Consider the following 15,275-nt stretch of genomic DNA (forward strand, 5'->3'; position numbering starts at 1 on the left):
TAGCACGCTGTAAACTAGTTGGTTTGTTGTTTTTGGCGTTGGTTACGGCCCACAGTAACCGGTGTTCAAGCTGAGGAATAAAGTACCAGCGAAACCAGTTCCTGCCTCGTAGCTTCATTGACCAGGGTCGCTACAATACTTTAATATCATTTTTTAAATACCATGACTTTTTTAAAACATATTATACTGACCTTTTTTATTTTTTCGACACACTATACTTTGACTTGTTTTTCAACAAATGTACTACTTTTTTTTTTTTTCAACATACTATACATGACTTTTATAATTTGTTCGACATACTATCTTATACTGTTTTTAAACATAATATATTATGCTATTTTTTTCGACATACTATACTATGACTTTTTATTTTTTCCACTTACTATACCATGACTTTTTTTTATACATATTATACTGACATACTATACTTTGACTTTTTTTCCCACAACTATACTACTACTTTTTTTTATTTTTTCAACATACTATGACTTTTATACCTTTTTCGACATACTATGTTATACTGTTTTTAAACATACTATACTATTACTTTTTTCTACATGCATTACTATGACTTTTTATTTTTTCGACATACTATACTATGACTTTTTTTTTTTTTCGACATACATTACTATGATATTTTTATACCATACGCTATTTTTTGTCGGACGCCCTGTTCCTATTGATCCTGTTCGCGTTGAGAAGGCAGCAACATGGATCAGGAATGGCTGATTAGTTCAGATGAAAATAGAGGATGGCATCAGTATTGACAATAAATGAAGCAGTAGAGCATGGACAAGAGACAGACACACCAACAACATGACAAAGAGTACTCAAAGGCTTACTGGGATCAGGACCCAGCAAAAAGAAGACCACAAGAACAATATAAAAAACCCACTGAAATATCAGGACAAAAGACACAATAAAACGACCACAGGATAAACTTCCAACAACTTAAATGATATTATTGACAATTATTAAAGCGCAGCAAGTACCGGACGAACTGACCCACAATGCACCTGCAGGTACTACAAAATAAAAGCCCTGGCTGTCCACTAATGCTAGAGGCACTGTTTACAAAATAAAAGCTCTACAGAAAACAACAGTTGGTTGTCCCAAAAATGAAAACATGAATTTAACTATATCACAGAAACACTGTTATTGACTCCGTTACATGTTGTTTTCTGGTTTTGGTCTGAGGAAAATGTTGATATTCCCAACGGCCCTTTTCAACCGCCTTGTACCAACCGTTACCAACCGTTACCAACGGCTCTGATGTTAGCATGTAGCATCAGTTAGCTGGACGCTAAGCTGGCTAGCTAGCAACGGACAGTTAAGATGCCTAGCAACGGACCCAGCGAGCCTGTGTAATGTTTGTTTGTGGGGCTCTACAGCCTCTGACTGACCTCATAACGTCCTCCACACGTCTTCATGAAGCACATCATCATAAATCCATGAATTCATCCGCTCTAATGTCAACATGTCCAGCCGTCTGCAGACATGTTGTCCTGTGGTGGTAGTAGTAGGAGGAGAAACACAGGTGCTGCTGATTGCACTGATGATCACACTGGAGACAAGGCCTATGGAAGGAGACTGGGTCACGCGTCATCATCAAGTCATATCTTCTACACATGCGCAGTATATCTGCTCTGTACTCGCCATAAATGAGCCAATCGCAACGCAGGACAGCAGCTTCAGTCACACTGCGCATGCGTCATACCCCGACACCAAACCCGTGACCATGGATGTATTTAAAGACCGGTCGTGACCTTCTCTTCTCTTAATACATCCGTGGTCGTGACGCTCCGTTCTTCGAATCGCGCCGCCACGCTCCCAGAATGCATTGCGCAGCTGCTTAGAGTTGAACTACACGTGTATGAAAAGACAGCTGTATAACTATGTTAGTAATGTTGTTGCATATATATATATATATTTGTGTTTTCTGTAGTATAGCAACAATTTGATATTAGAAAATGTAGTAACTAACGATAAATTGATGGTTTCCTACGTCTTAAAGGGACTGTTTGTAACGTCTTACACTCTTATAAATCATTGCGGGTCGGTGTTTCCCATGCGTGCTCGCGTGTGGCTACGCTGTTCAGACTCAGACTCCAACACAAACTACACGGAAGCACCAAAACCACAAAGTTCTATCTAGTGAAGCCCGTCTGTTAAACAGTGTCGGCCGCGGTCGGAGGATGCGGGGGAGACCGTAGCTTTGGTCTCCAGGGCCGGAGTCTCTGCTGCTCTGCCTGCCTTCACTCAGCTCGCTCCACCTCACGTGCATGCACGCACACTACACACTGCAGAAGACTTCGTAGCTCTGAGAATATCTAGCGAATGTAAAGTGGACGTTAGTGCAGAAATAACTGCTGCAGCTCCTCCAGACCAACAGAGGTTTCCCGTGTTTTGTGAAGTGACGGGGCTCCGCAGAGAGAAACGTTATCGTCTCCGACCGGGTGCCGGTGTCTCCCCTGTTCCCTCCAGCCGCGGTCGGGAGGCTGAAGCAGGAAAAGCCAACACTAGGATCAGCATTGATTCATGGAGAGACCTTTGTCTGGTCAGCTAACATTACTGCCAAGCAGCTGAAATATAGAGTGATATTGTGCTTTTAGCTGACGTGTGTCGCCTCACTGTTTTGAGCGATGCTCGTTCATGTCTATGTAGAGCGAGCACAAGCGCGAGCAACAGGACGCTGACTTTAGTTGACTTAACGGCCACAGGTGTCGCTGTTAACAAGCATTTCTGATTCTTACAAACAGTCCCTTTATAACACCAGGCAGTTGTGCTGGTCAACATTTAATATTTCCAAGACAGAAGAATTTAATCAGTCGACATCAAAGTTTCAAAATTGCAAAAAGAAACCTGGTTTCCGGTTCAAGCTCAAATTGAGATTTTCTGGTTTAAGACATTTTAAGATGTGACCTGTGACTCTGGGAAACAAAAGGTCACAATTTTAAACCAAAAATAAGATTCAAAAAGCCAAAAACATTCATAATGAAAATCTGCTCTTTGAAGTAAACAGAGGACAAAAGAATTGGTTCGTGTTAGTTTCTTTATTTGCATGACATTAAAGAAATGACGCAGGACACTCATGCAGCTCACTGGAATGTGCAGAATTTAAGGAATGAGTCCAATATTGCTTAGCAATTATAAACACTTTGGTGTTTGGCTTTTGTTTCTGGGACTGGTGGACTGTAATGGAGCCTGTGGAGGCAATTTCAACATTGATTTCTGAGGGGAAAAGCTCCACAGGTTGACTTCATGTGTCTGTGTGGAGCCATGTAATGTGAAAACTAGCAGGGTGACACGTACATCTGTAATAAACTAACAAATATGATTTGTTTTGTAGCAAAAACTCAGATAGTCAGAATTTTTTTTGTTTTGTTTTACATCAAACATCACATACAAAAGACAATATCAAGGAGCTGACTTTCCACCAAAATCCAGACATAATCTGTTTGTAGTTAGTTGAGAAACTGAAGCCTCAGGTTCAGGTTTTATCTACTTCTTTCTGTTTGTTACAAGCATAATGTTATAATATGAAAAACGGCTGGTTTTGGTATATATATTGTATATGGTATATATATATTTAGTAGTATGAGGAAATTAACTGCAAAACTCCATCGTTCCACAGGGTGAAGCTGCAACAGAAAGCAAAGCAGAAACATCTATTTAAATGTGTTAATCTACAGTTCTGTTGTTATAAACAGAACTGATCTGCAGAGGCACTTTGGGTTCAGAATATATGAATGAATGAAGACAAAGTGAAACCCAGGTCCAGGTGGAGGAGGTGGTTGAGTGTGGAGCAGAAGGAGTGGAGGAGTCTCAGTGTGTCTGCAGAGATTGTGCAGAAGGACAGAGTCCAGATACACTGATGATACTCTGTCAGGTCCAGAGGAACACACAGGGAGGATGGTGGTTAGAGATACATACTGTTCTCCCATCTGATGAGAGAAGAAGAAGACAACAGAAGTCATCCATCAGTGTTTACAGAGACTCCCTTCATCAGCTGTCAGTCAGCATCCAGTATAAAGAGCAGAAGGGACTTCAGTCTGTGTAGCGTAGCCAGCTTCCTTTCAGCTCTCATGTTAACGTATTGGAGTGAACACACTGAGCTCAGAGCTCCCAGACCAGAGGCCTGTACTACGAAGCCAGTCCAACACACCCAGGGTATCTTCTCTTTATCTGGTTTAACTAACCCCTCAACCAAGATCCCGCTAAGCGGTCCTACGACAGCTGTTATCAACTCCGTAAATCAACCCAGGGTTTCTCAGTCTGGCTATGAGCGCGTTCACATAGAAGGGGCGGGGTTTGTAGCACATGACCAATCACAGACATGGACCAGTCTACGGTCAGCAGAGCGGCATACTTTACAAACGCATATTAGAAAAGTTAAACACATAATCCAGACTAAAATGAACACAGTTTAAACTGCCAGATGCAAGAAGGACAGCTGACAAAAAAATCACTGACTGTGTGAATGTGTAAATAAACAGACTTTTAATATCCCGATAGATCTGACTAGAACTAATTACACGTGTGTTCCATTAAATCAATGTGTTGATTAGATGTGTTCTTATAGAATAGAATAGAAGATACTTTATTCATCTCCTGGAGGAATTACAATACTTTAGTCTTTTTCTTTCAGCTCCAACCCCGGCGGTGTGAAACAGACTTAGGAGAAAGTAAATAATAAATCTATAAACATAATTCACAGCGGTAAGCAGGCTTACTTTCACTTCTTCTAATCACCCACAGCATACATAAAAGTATTGGTAACAAACTAACCAAGGCAACACATTCAGTCTGAGGGACTGTAGGAGCACGACTCTGACGTGTCTCACAGCAACATACGGCTCAAGAAGCTGATTCAGATGAGTGACTATATGAATATCATATATGAATATATGATAAGAGATCATGTACTGATTTTGTGTTATTGTGGTTATATAAATGTCATTTATGTCCGTTTCACACCGCTGGGTTTGCAGCTGAGAGGAGAAGGCTACATTATTGTCATACAGGTCATAACAATACATGTGATCACATTAACTCAGCAGAGTACACAAAGTAGTTCTAGTCAGATCTCTGGTGCTCTAGACGGGGCAGTGATATTACAAGTCTGTTCATTTACACATTCACAAAGTCGCTGACCTTTCTGCATGTGTCAGTTTAAACTGTGTTGCTTTTAGCCTGGATTATGTGTTCAAATTCTTTGTCTCTGTGTAATATTATCTTATGATCCACACAGTGGAAATAAACTGCTGAGAGTCCTGAGAGCATCATTACTGCAGAAACAGAGAGCTTTTCACTGCTCACTTTAATGATGGATTTACTGCTGCTAGGTTGGTTTCAGTCACATTTCAATGTTTCATCTACTTTTAAATATTACATGACAAATATGTAAATATTAGGGCTGTCAATCCATTAAAATATTTAGTCGCGATTAATCGCATGATTGTCCATAGTTAATCGTGATTAATCTAAAATTAATCGCACATTTTCCAACCTAAAAATCACAAGTTGCGTTAAAGTAATTAGTGGTGTTAAAACGATCTAGCGTTAACGCGTTATTATTCCGCTAACTTTGACAGCCCGACTAAATATGGAGTCTTTTTGGACAAGGAGATCAAACAGAGCGTTTCAGACAGAGGGTGTAAAGAGGTGCTGCAGCACAGCCGCTAGAAGAAAAGTAAAGTGTTTTTTGAACATTAAAGCATGTAAACATGTTCTAGTAGAAACCCAAAATACAAGTATGAACCTGAACATCAGCCTGATAGGTCCTCTTTAAAGGTCCTACATGTTCATACACAGACTGAACAGTAAAACCTCAGCTGTGATTACTGGACTTCAGCAGAGATTCTGGTCTTTATAAAGACCACATGGTTACTAAATGTAACCATGGTTCTATGATGGTTCTATCTCTCAATGAGAGAACACACTTTCTGATCAGATTTGATGGTACGACAGTTTGATGGATGAGGACCACTATCTCTATACATGATGTGATGCTGTCAGCTGTAATCCAGCTTTATTTCCTGGAGACATGAACACAACAACAACATCTTCTTCACATCGACTCAAACACATGATCACAACAAGCTTCTGGCTGATCTGATTGGTTGACTGTTCTCTCTCACATCACAACAATACTGCTGAAACCAGCATGGACCGACTCCGACCCTCTACTGACCTCAGAGTCTCCAGTCTACAGTGTGGACTCTCCACAAGATCAGACAGCAGCTTCACGTCTGATTCCTTCAGGTTGTTGTAGCTCAGATCCAGCTCTCTCAGATGGGAGGGGTTGGACTTTAGAGCTGAGGCCAGAGAAGCACAGCTGATCTCTGACAAACTGCAGCAACTCAATCTGAATAAAGAATAAATGATGAAGATAAAAATCACTTTATAATCCAGTCAGATGTGTTCAGATTTTAAATGTGTAGCTCAACATTACTATGTCCTAATCAATGATCTTTTCCCTAAAATGAGTAGAGTGACTTTGTCAATGTGTTATTGTGGATCATCATAATGTCAGCCTTCTACAGACATCATCCAAATGTCACCACAACATTCATACACCTGTTCATGTCAACACACATCAATAACATGCTGCTGATCTCTGTGTTCATCTATGTGTGTGTGCTGAAGGATCAATATCGATGATCAGACATTATTTGTGGAACATGTTGAAACAATCAGAAACCAGAGAAATATTTCTACTTCATGAAGTAAACTTCTTAAAGTTATTTTTTTGGGGGCATTTTCCATTTTTATTACAGGACAGTGGATAGAGTCGTGAAAGGGGGGAGAGAGAGAGTGGATGCGGAAAGGGCCACAGGCCGGATTCGAACCCGGGCCACCGCAGTCAGGACCAAGCCTTAATACATGGACGCCCGCTCTACCAACTGAGCTAACCCAGGCGCCCTTCATGAAGTAAACTTGATCAATTCAGAACAAATATTCAGGGATCCTACACATTTTACATTTTACATTCCCCCCCCCCCCGCGTTGGCCCGGGTTCGAATCCGGCCTGTGGCCCTTTCCGCATCCACTCTCTCTCTCCCCCCTTTCACGACTCTATCCACTGTCCTGTAATAAACATGGAAAATGCCCCCAAAAAAATAACTTTAAGAAGTTTACTTCATGAAGTAGAAATATTTCTCTGGTTTCTGATTGTTTCAACATGTTCCACAAATAATGTCTGATCATCGATATTGATCCTTCAGCACACACACATAGATGAACACAGAGATCAGCAGCATGTTATTGATGTGTGTTGTCACCACACATGAATGTTGTGGGATCATCAAGCCAGCCCTCAGAACACTTTACTCATCGTGGTCGTTCAGTCTACAGTCCTACAGAGAAAGCTGGACGACGTTCTGCTGTCAAACATCCTGCTCTAGGTGAATCACAATGATGCCGCCCCTCTATTAGCACCAGGGACAGACTGGGACACAAACCCATCCCAGGACTTTGAGACGGAGAGGTGTCTTATGTGAGCGGCCGGAGGGCGCGAGACGAGACATTGTGGGTTAGTAATTTTACCACTAATAGAGTTTTAGTGGTATAAAGAGAATGTGATGATGATGATGAAGACCTTCAAGACTCGTCATCGTGGATGACACCTCCTCAGTTTGTATCAGCACGTCATCACTGAATCAAAACAAGACTGGCTAGCTGGAACACTGGTCACAGTTCATCACGTTCATGATGTAAATGACTGAGCCAATCAAATTTCAGCCAGAACGAGGATCAGTCCAAATTAGGAGGGGCCGCTCGTACCCCCCCTCAATATGTAAAGTATTAGATTGTCCCAGTCTGACAGGCAGCGTTCTGCTCTGTGCCGTCTGCCTGCAGTTACCGGTTACTTTTTATTATTATATTATTATTGTTATGTTGCTCATGATGAATAGTTGGCCCATATTTGGCTGCCAAAGTGCCGCCCTAGGCGGTTGCCTAGTCGGCCTCTATGGAGGTGCCGGCCCTGGCTGTGATGTACAGGCGTAGAGGCAGCTCTGTAGGAGTGTGCGTTCAGTCAGAGCCTACTTCCTGTGCTGCTTTCAACGACATCAAGCTCTCTCTGGCCCGCGCTCTCACACAGTAGTAAACATTGTGGCTGCACCGGCTGCTCTAAACACCATGAAAAACACTTTGCTTGTATGATCTATTTATTTTTAGAAATTCTGAATTGTATATCTTAGAAAGCAGAATAGGGGCAACAGTCTGGAAACAGACATGTTTTTCCATTAACTCTTTTCTTTTTTCCATACTCATCCAGACCTGGAAATTACTAAAATCAAATTCCATAGTTCTCCATACTGCGTAGGAACCCTGAATATTAGTTGAGAGGATCTTCTGTATCCAGATGTGACCATTTACCAACAATGATAAACATTCATTTACTTTAACAACTAACAGTGGACATTTTCTACACTTTCTTTAAGAAACACAAGTCTTTTGTGACTGCAGACTAAATTTAGTTCAAGAGACAAGAAAATATGAAGAAAAGGACATTAATAACTTTATGGATGTAAGTTATGTTTGTACATAAATCAGGTTCAATTGTTAATTAAACATATAAGATCTCTAATAGTAACAGAGAGTCAGTGAACTGACCTCAGAGTCTCCAGTCTACAGTGTGGACTCTCCAGAAAACCACACAGGACCTTCACTCCTGAATCCTTCAGGTTGATGTTGGTGCTCAGATCCAGCTCTCTCAGATGGGAGGGGTTGGACTTCAGAGCTGAGGCCAGAGAAGCACAGCTGATCTCTGACAAACTGCAGCTCATCAATCTGAATAAAGAATAAATGATGAAGATAAAAATCACTTTATAATCCAGTCAGATGTGTTCAGGTTTTAAATGTGTAGCTCAACATCACTATGTCCTAATCAATGATCTTTTCCCTAAAATGAGTAGAGTGACTTTGTCATTGTGTTATTGTGGATCATCATAATGTCAGACTTCTACAGACATCATCCAAATGTCACCACAACATTCATACACCTGTTCATGTCAACACACATCAATAACATGCTGCTGATCTCAGTCAAGTCTGGAATTAGAGGATCAATATCAAATCAGACTTGTTGGACTTCATTACTTCATTTATTACATGGCCTTCTTCTCACTGTATCTGCTAGCCTAGCAGGTTTATGTCATTTACAGGAAAGGTCCACATTTGTTCAAGTGTGTCTGTAAACAACAGCCACATGTCATATGTACATTAAAAGAGTTATTGGTGGCAGTAATCATTCCTCCTGTGAAGTGGTCCCTTCATAACACAACTACACTGTAAGAAATGACTTCACAAGTTCAAGTGAAACTAATATGAAGATTCAGCAGTCTGAGTCGACAAATCAAAGTTACAGACTGTTTAGTACCAAATTCCCTCTTTGAGTTACTATTCCTCCTGCAGCTCAACAAGGAAACTGTCAAACACAACATACTGACTGGATACATACTAAGGCTGGGCAATATATCCATATTATATCCATATCTTGATATGAGACTAGATATCGTCTTTGATTTTGGATATCCTAATATCTAGGGTTGTCAAAGTTAATCGTTTCACATGCAGTTTGGGGCAAGTCATAGTCAAGTCAGCACACTGACACACTGACAGCTGTTGTTGCCTGTTGGGCTGCAGTTTGCCATGTTATGATTGGAGCATATTGTTTTATGCTAAATGCAGTACCTGTGAGGGTTTCTGGACAATATCTGTCATTGATTTGTGTCTTAATTGATTTACAATAATAAATATATACATACATTTACATAAATCATATTTCTCCACTCCCATGTTGATAAGAATATTAAATACTTGACAGATCTCCCTTTAAGGTTCATTTAGAACAGATACAAAAATTGTGAATAATTTGCGATTAATCGTGATTAAATATTTTAATGGATTGACAGCCCTAGTAATATCGTGTTGTGTTGTAAGTGTTGTCTCTTCCTGGTTTTAAAGGCTACATTACAGTAAAGTGATGTCATTCTCTGAACTTACCAGACTGTTCTAGCTGTTCTATTATTGGACATTTACACAAAAAAATATTATGATATTTGATTTTCTCCAAGTCACCCAGCCCTAATACATCTAACTCAGACTGCTGAAGCCTCTGATTAGTTTAAGATCAACTTTACAGGTCATTTTACACAGAACAAGACTGTGGATTTAGTCCTCATCTCGTAACACTCAGGTTATACGGGGGTTGCTTCACAGACAGAAGGAATGATGACAGACATCAATAACTCTTTGAATGTACATATGAACATGTGAGTATTGTATTCAGATAGACTTGAACAAAATATGGACCTGCAAAGAGGTTTCTGATGCAGAATATTTATTTGGTTTTTGCTTCAAATAATTAGACAATGCTGACATGAAAACAGATCACAGTTAGATCTGCTGTCAAAAAGAACGTGGGAATAACTTAGAACCATAGAGACCTCTGATTAGATGGTGTCATTCATAATCATCACTTGTGTGCCTTTAAGTTGGTGCAATACGTGTTTGTTGAAGAGTGCTGCACCTTTAGACATGTTCAAATAGAGCGCAACAGGAATGAGTCCTAAAACCCAGAAATGAATTATCATTTTAGTATTTCCTGTTCCCTCGTCTGGAAGTCAATGGGTTTTTAGTTAGGTGCCTGAAATAAGGTCTGTGTTAAAGATCCAGAGTGTAGGATCTGGAGGTATCTAGTGGTGAGGTGAGGAGATTACAACCAACTGAAGCCTCTCCTGTGTGCCAAGCCTGTTGGAGAGCTACGATGGCCGACGTGAAAACGTGAATGTCCCTCTCTAGAGCCATCTGGAGCAGAGCCAGTGTGTAGAGAGTGTGTGTACAAACTACATAAACTACAGTCAGTGAACTGACCTCAGAGTCTCCAGTCTACAGTTTGGACTCTTCAGTCCAGCAGAAAGCAGCTTCACTCCTGAATCCTCCAGGTAGTTGTTGTAACTCAGCTCCAGCTCTCTCAGATGGGAGGGGTTGGACTTCAGAGCTGAGTCCACAACTTCATAGTGAGTATCTGAGAGTCTACAGCCAGAAAGTCTGTGATGACACAAAAATTACAAAATATGTTATTATGAAAGAGGACAGTTTATATTTACTTCATGCATTTGGTGACTAAACAGTTTGATATATACTTCTTTAATCAACATTTACTCCTCACATCAGTGGTTCAGCTAATCTTATCTCACTGTTTGACATGAAACAATAATTCTCATCACTCTCTCTCAAACCTGCAGACTTTTAATCTTTGTTTTTCTTTAATCTTGCAGATGAAGAGAGAGAACATGTAGTTACATTGAGGCTTCCCTAATGTCCAGTCTGTCAGTGTGATCTGATCCCAGGTCTGTCTCCACAAAGTTAGCATGAGGCCTTCTTGATTAGAAAAGCATTTTTAAAACTCAGTGAATAAGTAATAATAATACAGTTGATAAAGATGACCTCTCTTTGCTAGCTACATGCTGCTTTCAGGTTCACGTCCATAAATGGGAAACTTCAGTGACTGCTGCCAAACGGTAGAGAAATTAAACAAATCGCTATAATATTAGACCTGTACATAATTAAACATTCATATAACTAGATATTTTGATGACTGCATGGTGTTTTGTCATTAACACTCTTTTCTGAGCATCAAACGTATTCAGCTCACAAACACAATGAATGAACCAATGAGGTTGCATTATTTACAACATAATGACATCAGAAAAATGATATCAGTGTATCAGCATTAAAAACAGAACATTGATCTTTGGTTTGTATAAGATCTCTTAAAAAGTCTGAATTCTACCATTCTGCTGTTATATATTCATCAGACTGCTGTTATTGGTGGAAGCTGTGTATTTCCTGTTACTACTCTTCTCTACAGCAACAAGAGAGAGAAACACCAGAGTTTCCTTCTGTGAGTAACAGAATAAAAGGAAAGACTTCAAAACAAGATGATGGAACACAACTTGAATTCATTAGCAATAAAATGCACCATTGCTCGATTCAACACACTCAGGGGTTTTACAACGACTATCTTTGTCTCGTATGTCCAGTAGTTTACGGTGTCTAATGCTAGAGTTGGGTCAATTTGCCTGTCCGGTCTGGTCCGGTCCGGTGTACGAGCTTAAACCGGTTTGATTTTATGCTAACGACACGTTCTGGCAAATTAAAAAGTAGCCGACTTCAACAACCTGTGCCGACAGAGTCACAGTGCTAAATCCAGCCTGTATTGCATTACTAATAAGCAATATGACAACGTGATTAACGTAATATTATGATATAATGTTGGTGTATAAACAAGAAGAGGTTTGTTTACTAGGAAGTTCATGTGTTTTTTGGGGTGACGAGACGAGACATGGCAGAGCTGGTCTCAAAGAAAACTAAAACTGCAGCAACATGGCAACAGTTTGGATTTGAAGCCAACGAAAGAGATGAGCCCAAAAACACACGAGGTAAGGTGTAATGTGGTGCAAGGCCTATTGAAAGCAAACCCCAGCACCAGGACTCTGATCCCAGGACCGCCCCGACTCCCCGCCGGATCAGCAAACGTTCTGTTGCTGCCGTTACACCGGTTAGACCCAGCACTCCACCAGACAGCTGATCTTTTGTTTTTTTCATTTGTTTTACCAGGTTCACATGTCGTCTCCATCACCCAAAAACATAAATAAGAAAAAACTGTCAAATGTAACAATTATTAGAAATAAATAGAATAAGTGTTCATTAACTTGACAGCTAGAAACACAAACTACTGAAACATTTTGAACTCAACATTTGAAACAGCTCAAGAACATCTGTGACAAAACACAAATACATATTTATGTAATAAACACGTGGAACATTTATAAGAATATTATATTTTAAGAATAATTTATAGTGTGTATATTTGAAGAACTAAACTAGTAATCTACACTGATCTATAAAGTTAATCACATCTGGACTTACAGAGCTTTTCTGCAGTTCCTCACAGCTGGAATCAGTCTCAGTCGTCCATCGTCTGATGTGTTGTACTTCTTCAGTTCAAACTCATCCAGAACCTCCTCTGACATCTGCAGCATGTAGGCCAGAGCTGAGCAGTGGATCACAGAGAGTTCCTTCTCTGATCTGTTCTCTGACTTCAGGAACTCTTGGATCTCCTGATGTACCGAGTGGTCGTTCATCTCCGTCAGACAGTGGAAGATGTTGATGCTTCTGTCAGGAGAGGTAAAAGAATTGTTCATCTTCTTCAGGTTGTTGATGGCTCTCTGGATGATTTCTGGACTGTTGTCTGTCTGACCCAGCAGACCTCCTAAGAGTCTCTGGTTGGACTCCAGAGAGAGGCCATGAAGGAAGCGAACAAACAGGTCCAGGTGGCCATTTTTACTCCTCAGGGATTTCTCCATGGCTCTCTTCAGGAAGACATCCAGGGTTGAATGAACATATTCTTCTCCCAGGAAGTCCTTCAGTACCTCTGTGTTGCTGTTTGTGTAACAGTGGAACATGTAGACTGCAGCCAGAAACTCCTGAATGCTCAGGTGAACAAAGCAGTAGACTGTTTTCTGGAAGATCACAAACTCTCTTTTGAAGATCTCTGTACAAACTCCTGAGTACACCGAGGCCTCTGTGACATCCAGACCACACCGCTCCAGGTCTTCTTGGTAGAACATGATGTTTCCTTTCTCCAGATGTTCAAACGCCAGCCTCCCCAGCTTCAGAAGAACTTCCCCGTCAGCCTCCGTCAGCTCCTGTGGACTCGTCTCACGTCCCTCACCGTACTTCTGCTTCTTCCTCTTTGTCTGAACCAACAGGAAGTGTGAGTACATGTCAGTCAGGGTCTTGGGCAGCTCTCCTCTCTGGTCTGTAGTCAACATGTGGTTCAGAACTGTAGCAGTGATCCAGCAGAAGACTGGGATTAGACACATGATGTGGAGGCTCCTGGATGTCTTGATGTGTGAGATGATTCTGCTGGACAGCTCTTCATCACTGACTCTCCTCCTGAAGTACTCCTCCTTCTGGGCGTCAGTGAAGCCTCGTACTTCTGTTACCCTGTCAACACATGCAGGAGGGATCTGATTGGCCGCTGCAGGTCGGGAAGTTATCCAGACGAGAGCTGAGGGAAGCAGATTCCCCTGGATGAGGTTTGTCAACAGCACGTTGACTGATGACTTCTGGGTGACATCAGACACAACCTCACTGTTCTTGAAATCCAGTGAAAGTCTGCTTTCATCCAGGCCGTCAAAGATGAACAGAACTTTACAGACAGCGAGCTTCTCTTCTGTGACCTTCTGTAATGTTGGATGGAAAACATGGAGCAGCATGAGAAGACTGTACTGCTCATCTCTGATCAAGTTCAGCTCCCTGAACGAAAGCAGAACCACCAGACTGACATCTTGGTTCTCCAAGCCCTCTGCCCAGTCCAGAGTGAACTTCTGCACTGAGAAGGTCTTTCCAATGCCAGCGACGCCGTTCGTCAGAACGACTCTGATGTGTCCCTGTTGGTCAGGTAAGGCTTTAAAGATGTCCTGGCACTTGATTGGAGCGTCATGGAGGGTCTTCTTCTTGGAAGCTGTCTCAAGCTGCCTCACCTCATGTTGGGTATTAACCTCTTCACTCTGTCCCTCTGTGATGTAGAGCTCAGTGTAGATCCTGTTGAGGAGGGTTCCACTTCCTGTTTCATCAGTTCCTTCAGTCACACATTCACATCTCCTCCTCAGACTGATCTTATGTTCATCTACAACCTCCTGCAGACCTCTATCTGCTGAAAGAGAAGGACAAAAGTTACAAATAAAGAAGATGTGACAATCTGCTTATTATTTTTATTGCCAATATTGAAGTGATCAATATAAAGTAAATAAAAAAGCAGTAAAGGTTAAACAGTCTAGTTTTAGTGGAAGCATCAGAAATGCTCCTTTTTCTCTCAGTCGGTGTACATGTTTGATTGACAGCAGAGGAGGCGGAGCCTCAGCTGTCCGTCTGCAGCTCTTCATCTAAACAGCTCACTGTGGCTGTTCCTTCCTCACTGTAATATTTAAAACTGATCCACTCATCAAATAATGCAGAATATGTTCATAACTCCTTGTGTGGACATGTTTTTATTGAACAGCATCAATAACAAAAGCCGGGTTTCCACCAAAAGTTCCTGGGACTTTTTAGTCCTACTACTTTTAAGGAACTAAAAGGTTCCTACAGTCCACTGTTGTCTGTTTCCACTACGGTCTAAAGACCTGTGAAGATTCAGCAAATTAGTCCTCTGATGTATGAAAAAGCAACATGACATGTGACGAGAGCTGTTGGTGGTC

General features: G+C 41.1%; 2 protein-coding genes across 5 annotated transcripts in view; both read right to left on the reverse strand.

Moving 5' to 3' along the window:
* LOC141762853 (uncharacterized) overlaps window positions 1–15,275 on the reverse strand; it is a 500,458-nt gene that overhangs the window by 113,998 nt on the left and 371,185 nt on the right. Inside the window, 1 exon segment of the mRNA XM_074626949.1 lies at window positions 8,620–8,796. Coding sequence (XP_074483050.1) covers window positions 8,620–8,796 — 177 coding nt within the window.
* LOC141762860 (protein NLRC3-like) overlaps window positions 1–15,275 on the reverse strand; it is a 43,586-nt gene that overhangs the window by 23,641 nt on the left and 4,670 nt on the right. For 2 of the 4 annotated variants that reach the window (XM_074626978.1, XM_074626977.1), the window contains exons 5-6: window positions 12,943–14,734; window positions 10,867–11,058 (exon numbers count right to left, since the gene is read on the reverse strand). In XM_074626978.1, the coding sequence (XP_074483079.1) occupies window positions 10,869–11,058; window positions 12,943–14,734 (1,982 nt within the window). In that variant the 3' untranslated portion in view covers window positions 10,867–10,868. Of the gene's footprint in view, window positions 1–10,866; window positions 11,059–12,942; window positions 14,735–15,275 lie in introns of those variants that run through there. The other 2 variants (XM_074626981.1, XM_074626979.1) reach the window with 2 other exon arrangements.

Source organism: Sebastes fasciatus, chromosome 24 (assembly GCF_043250625.1).
Source record: "Sebastes fasciatus isolate fSebFas1 chromosome 24, fSebFas1.pri, whole genome shotgun sequence".
Classification (NCBI taxonomy): Eukaryota; Metazoa; Chordata; class Actinopteri; order Perciformes; family Sebastidae; genus Sebastes; species Sebastes fasciatus.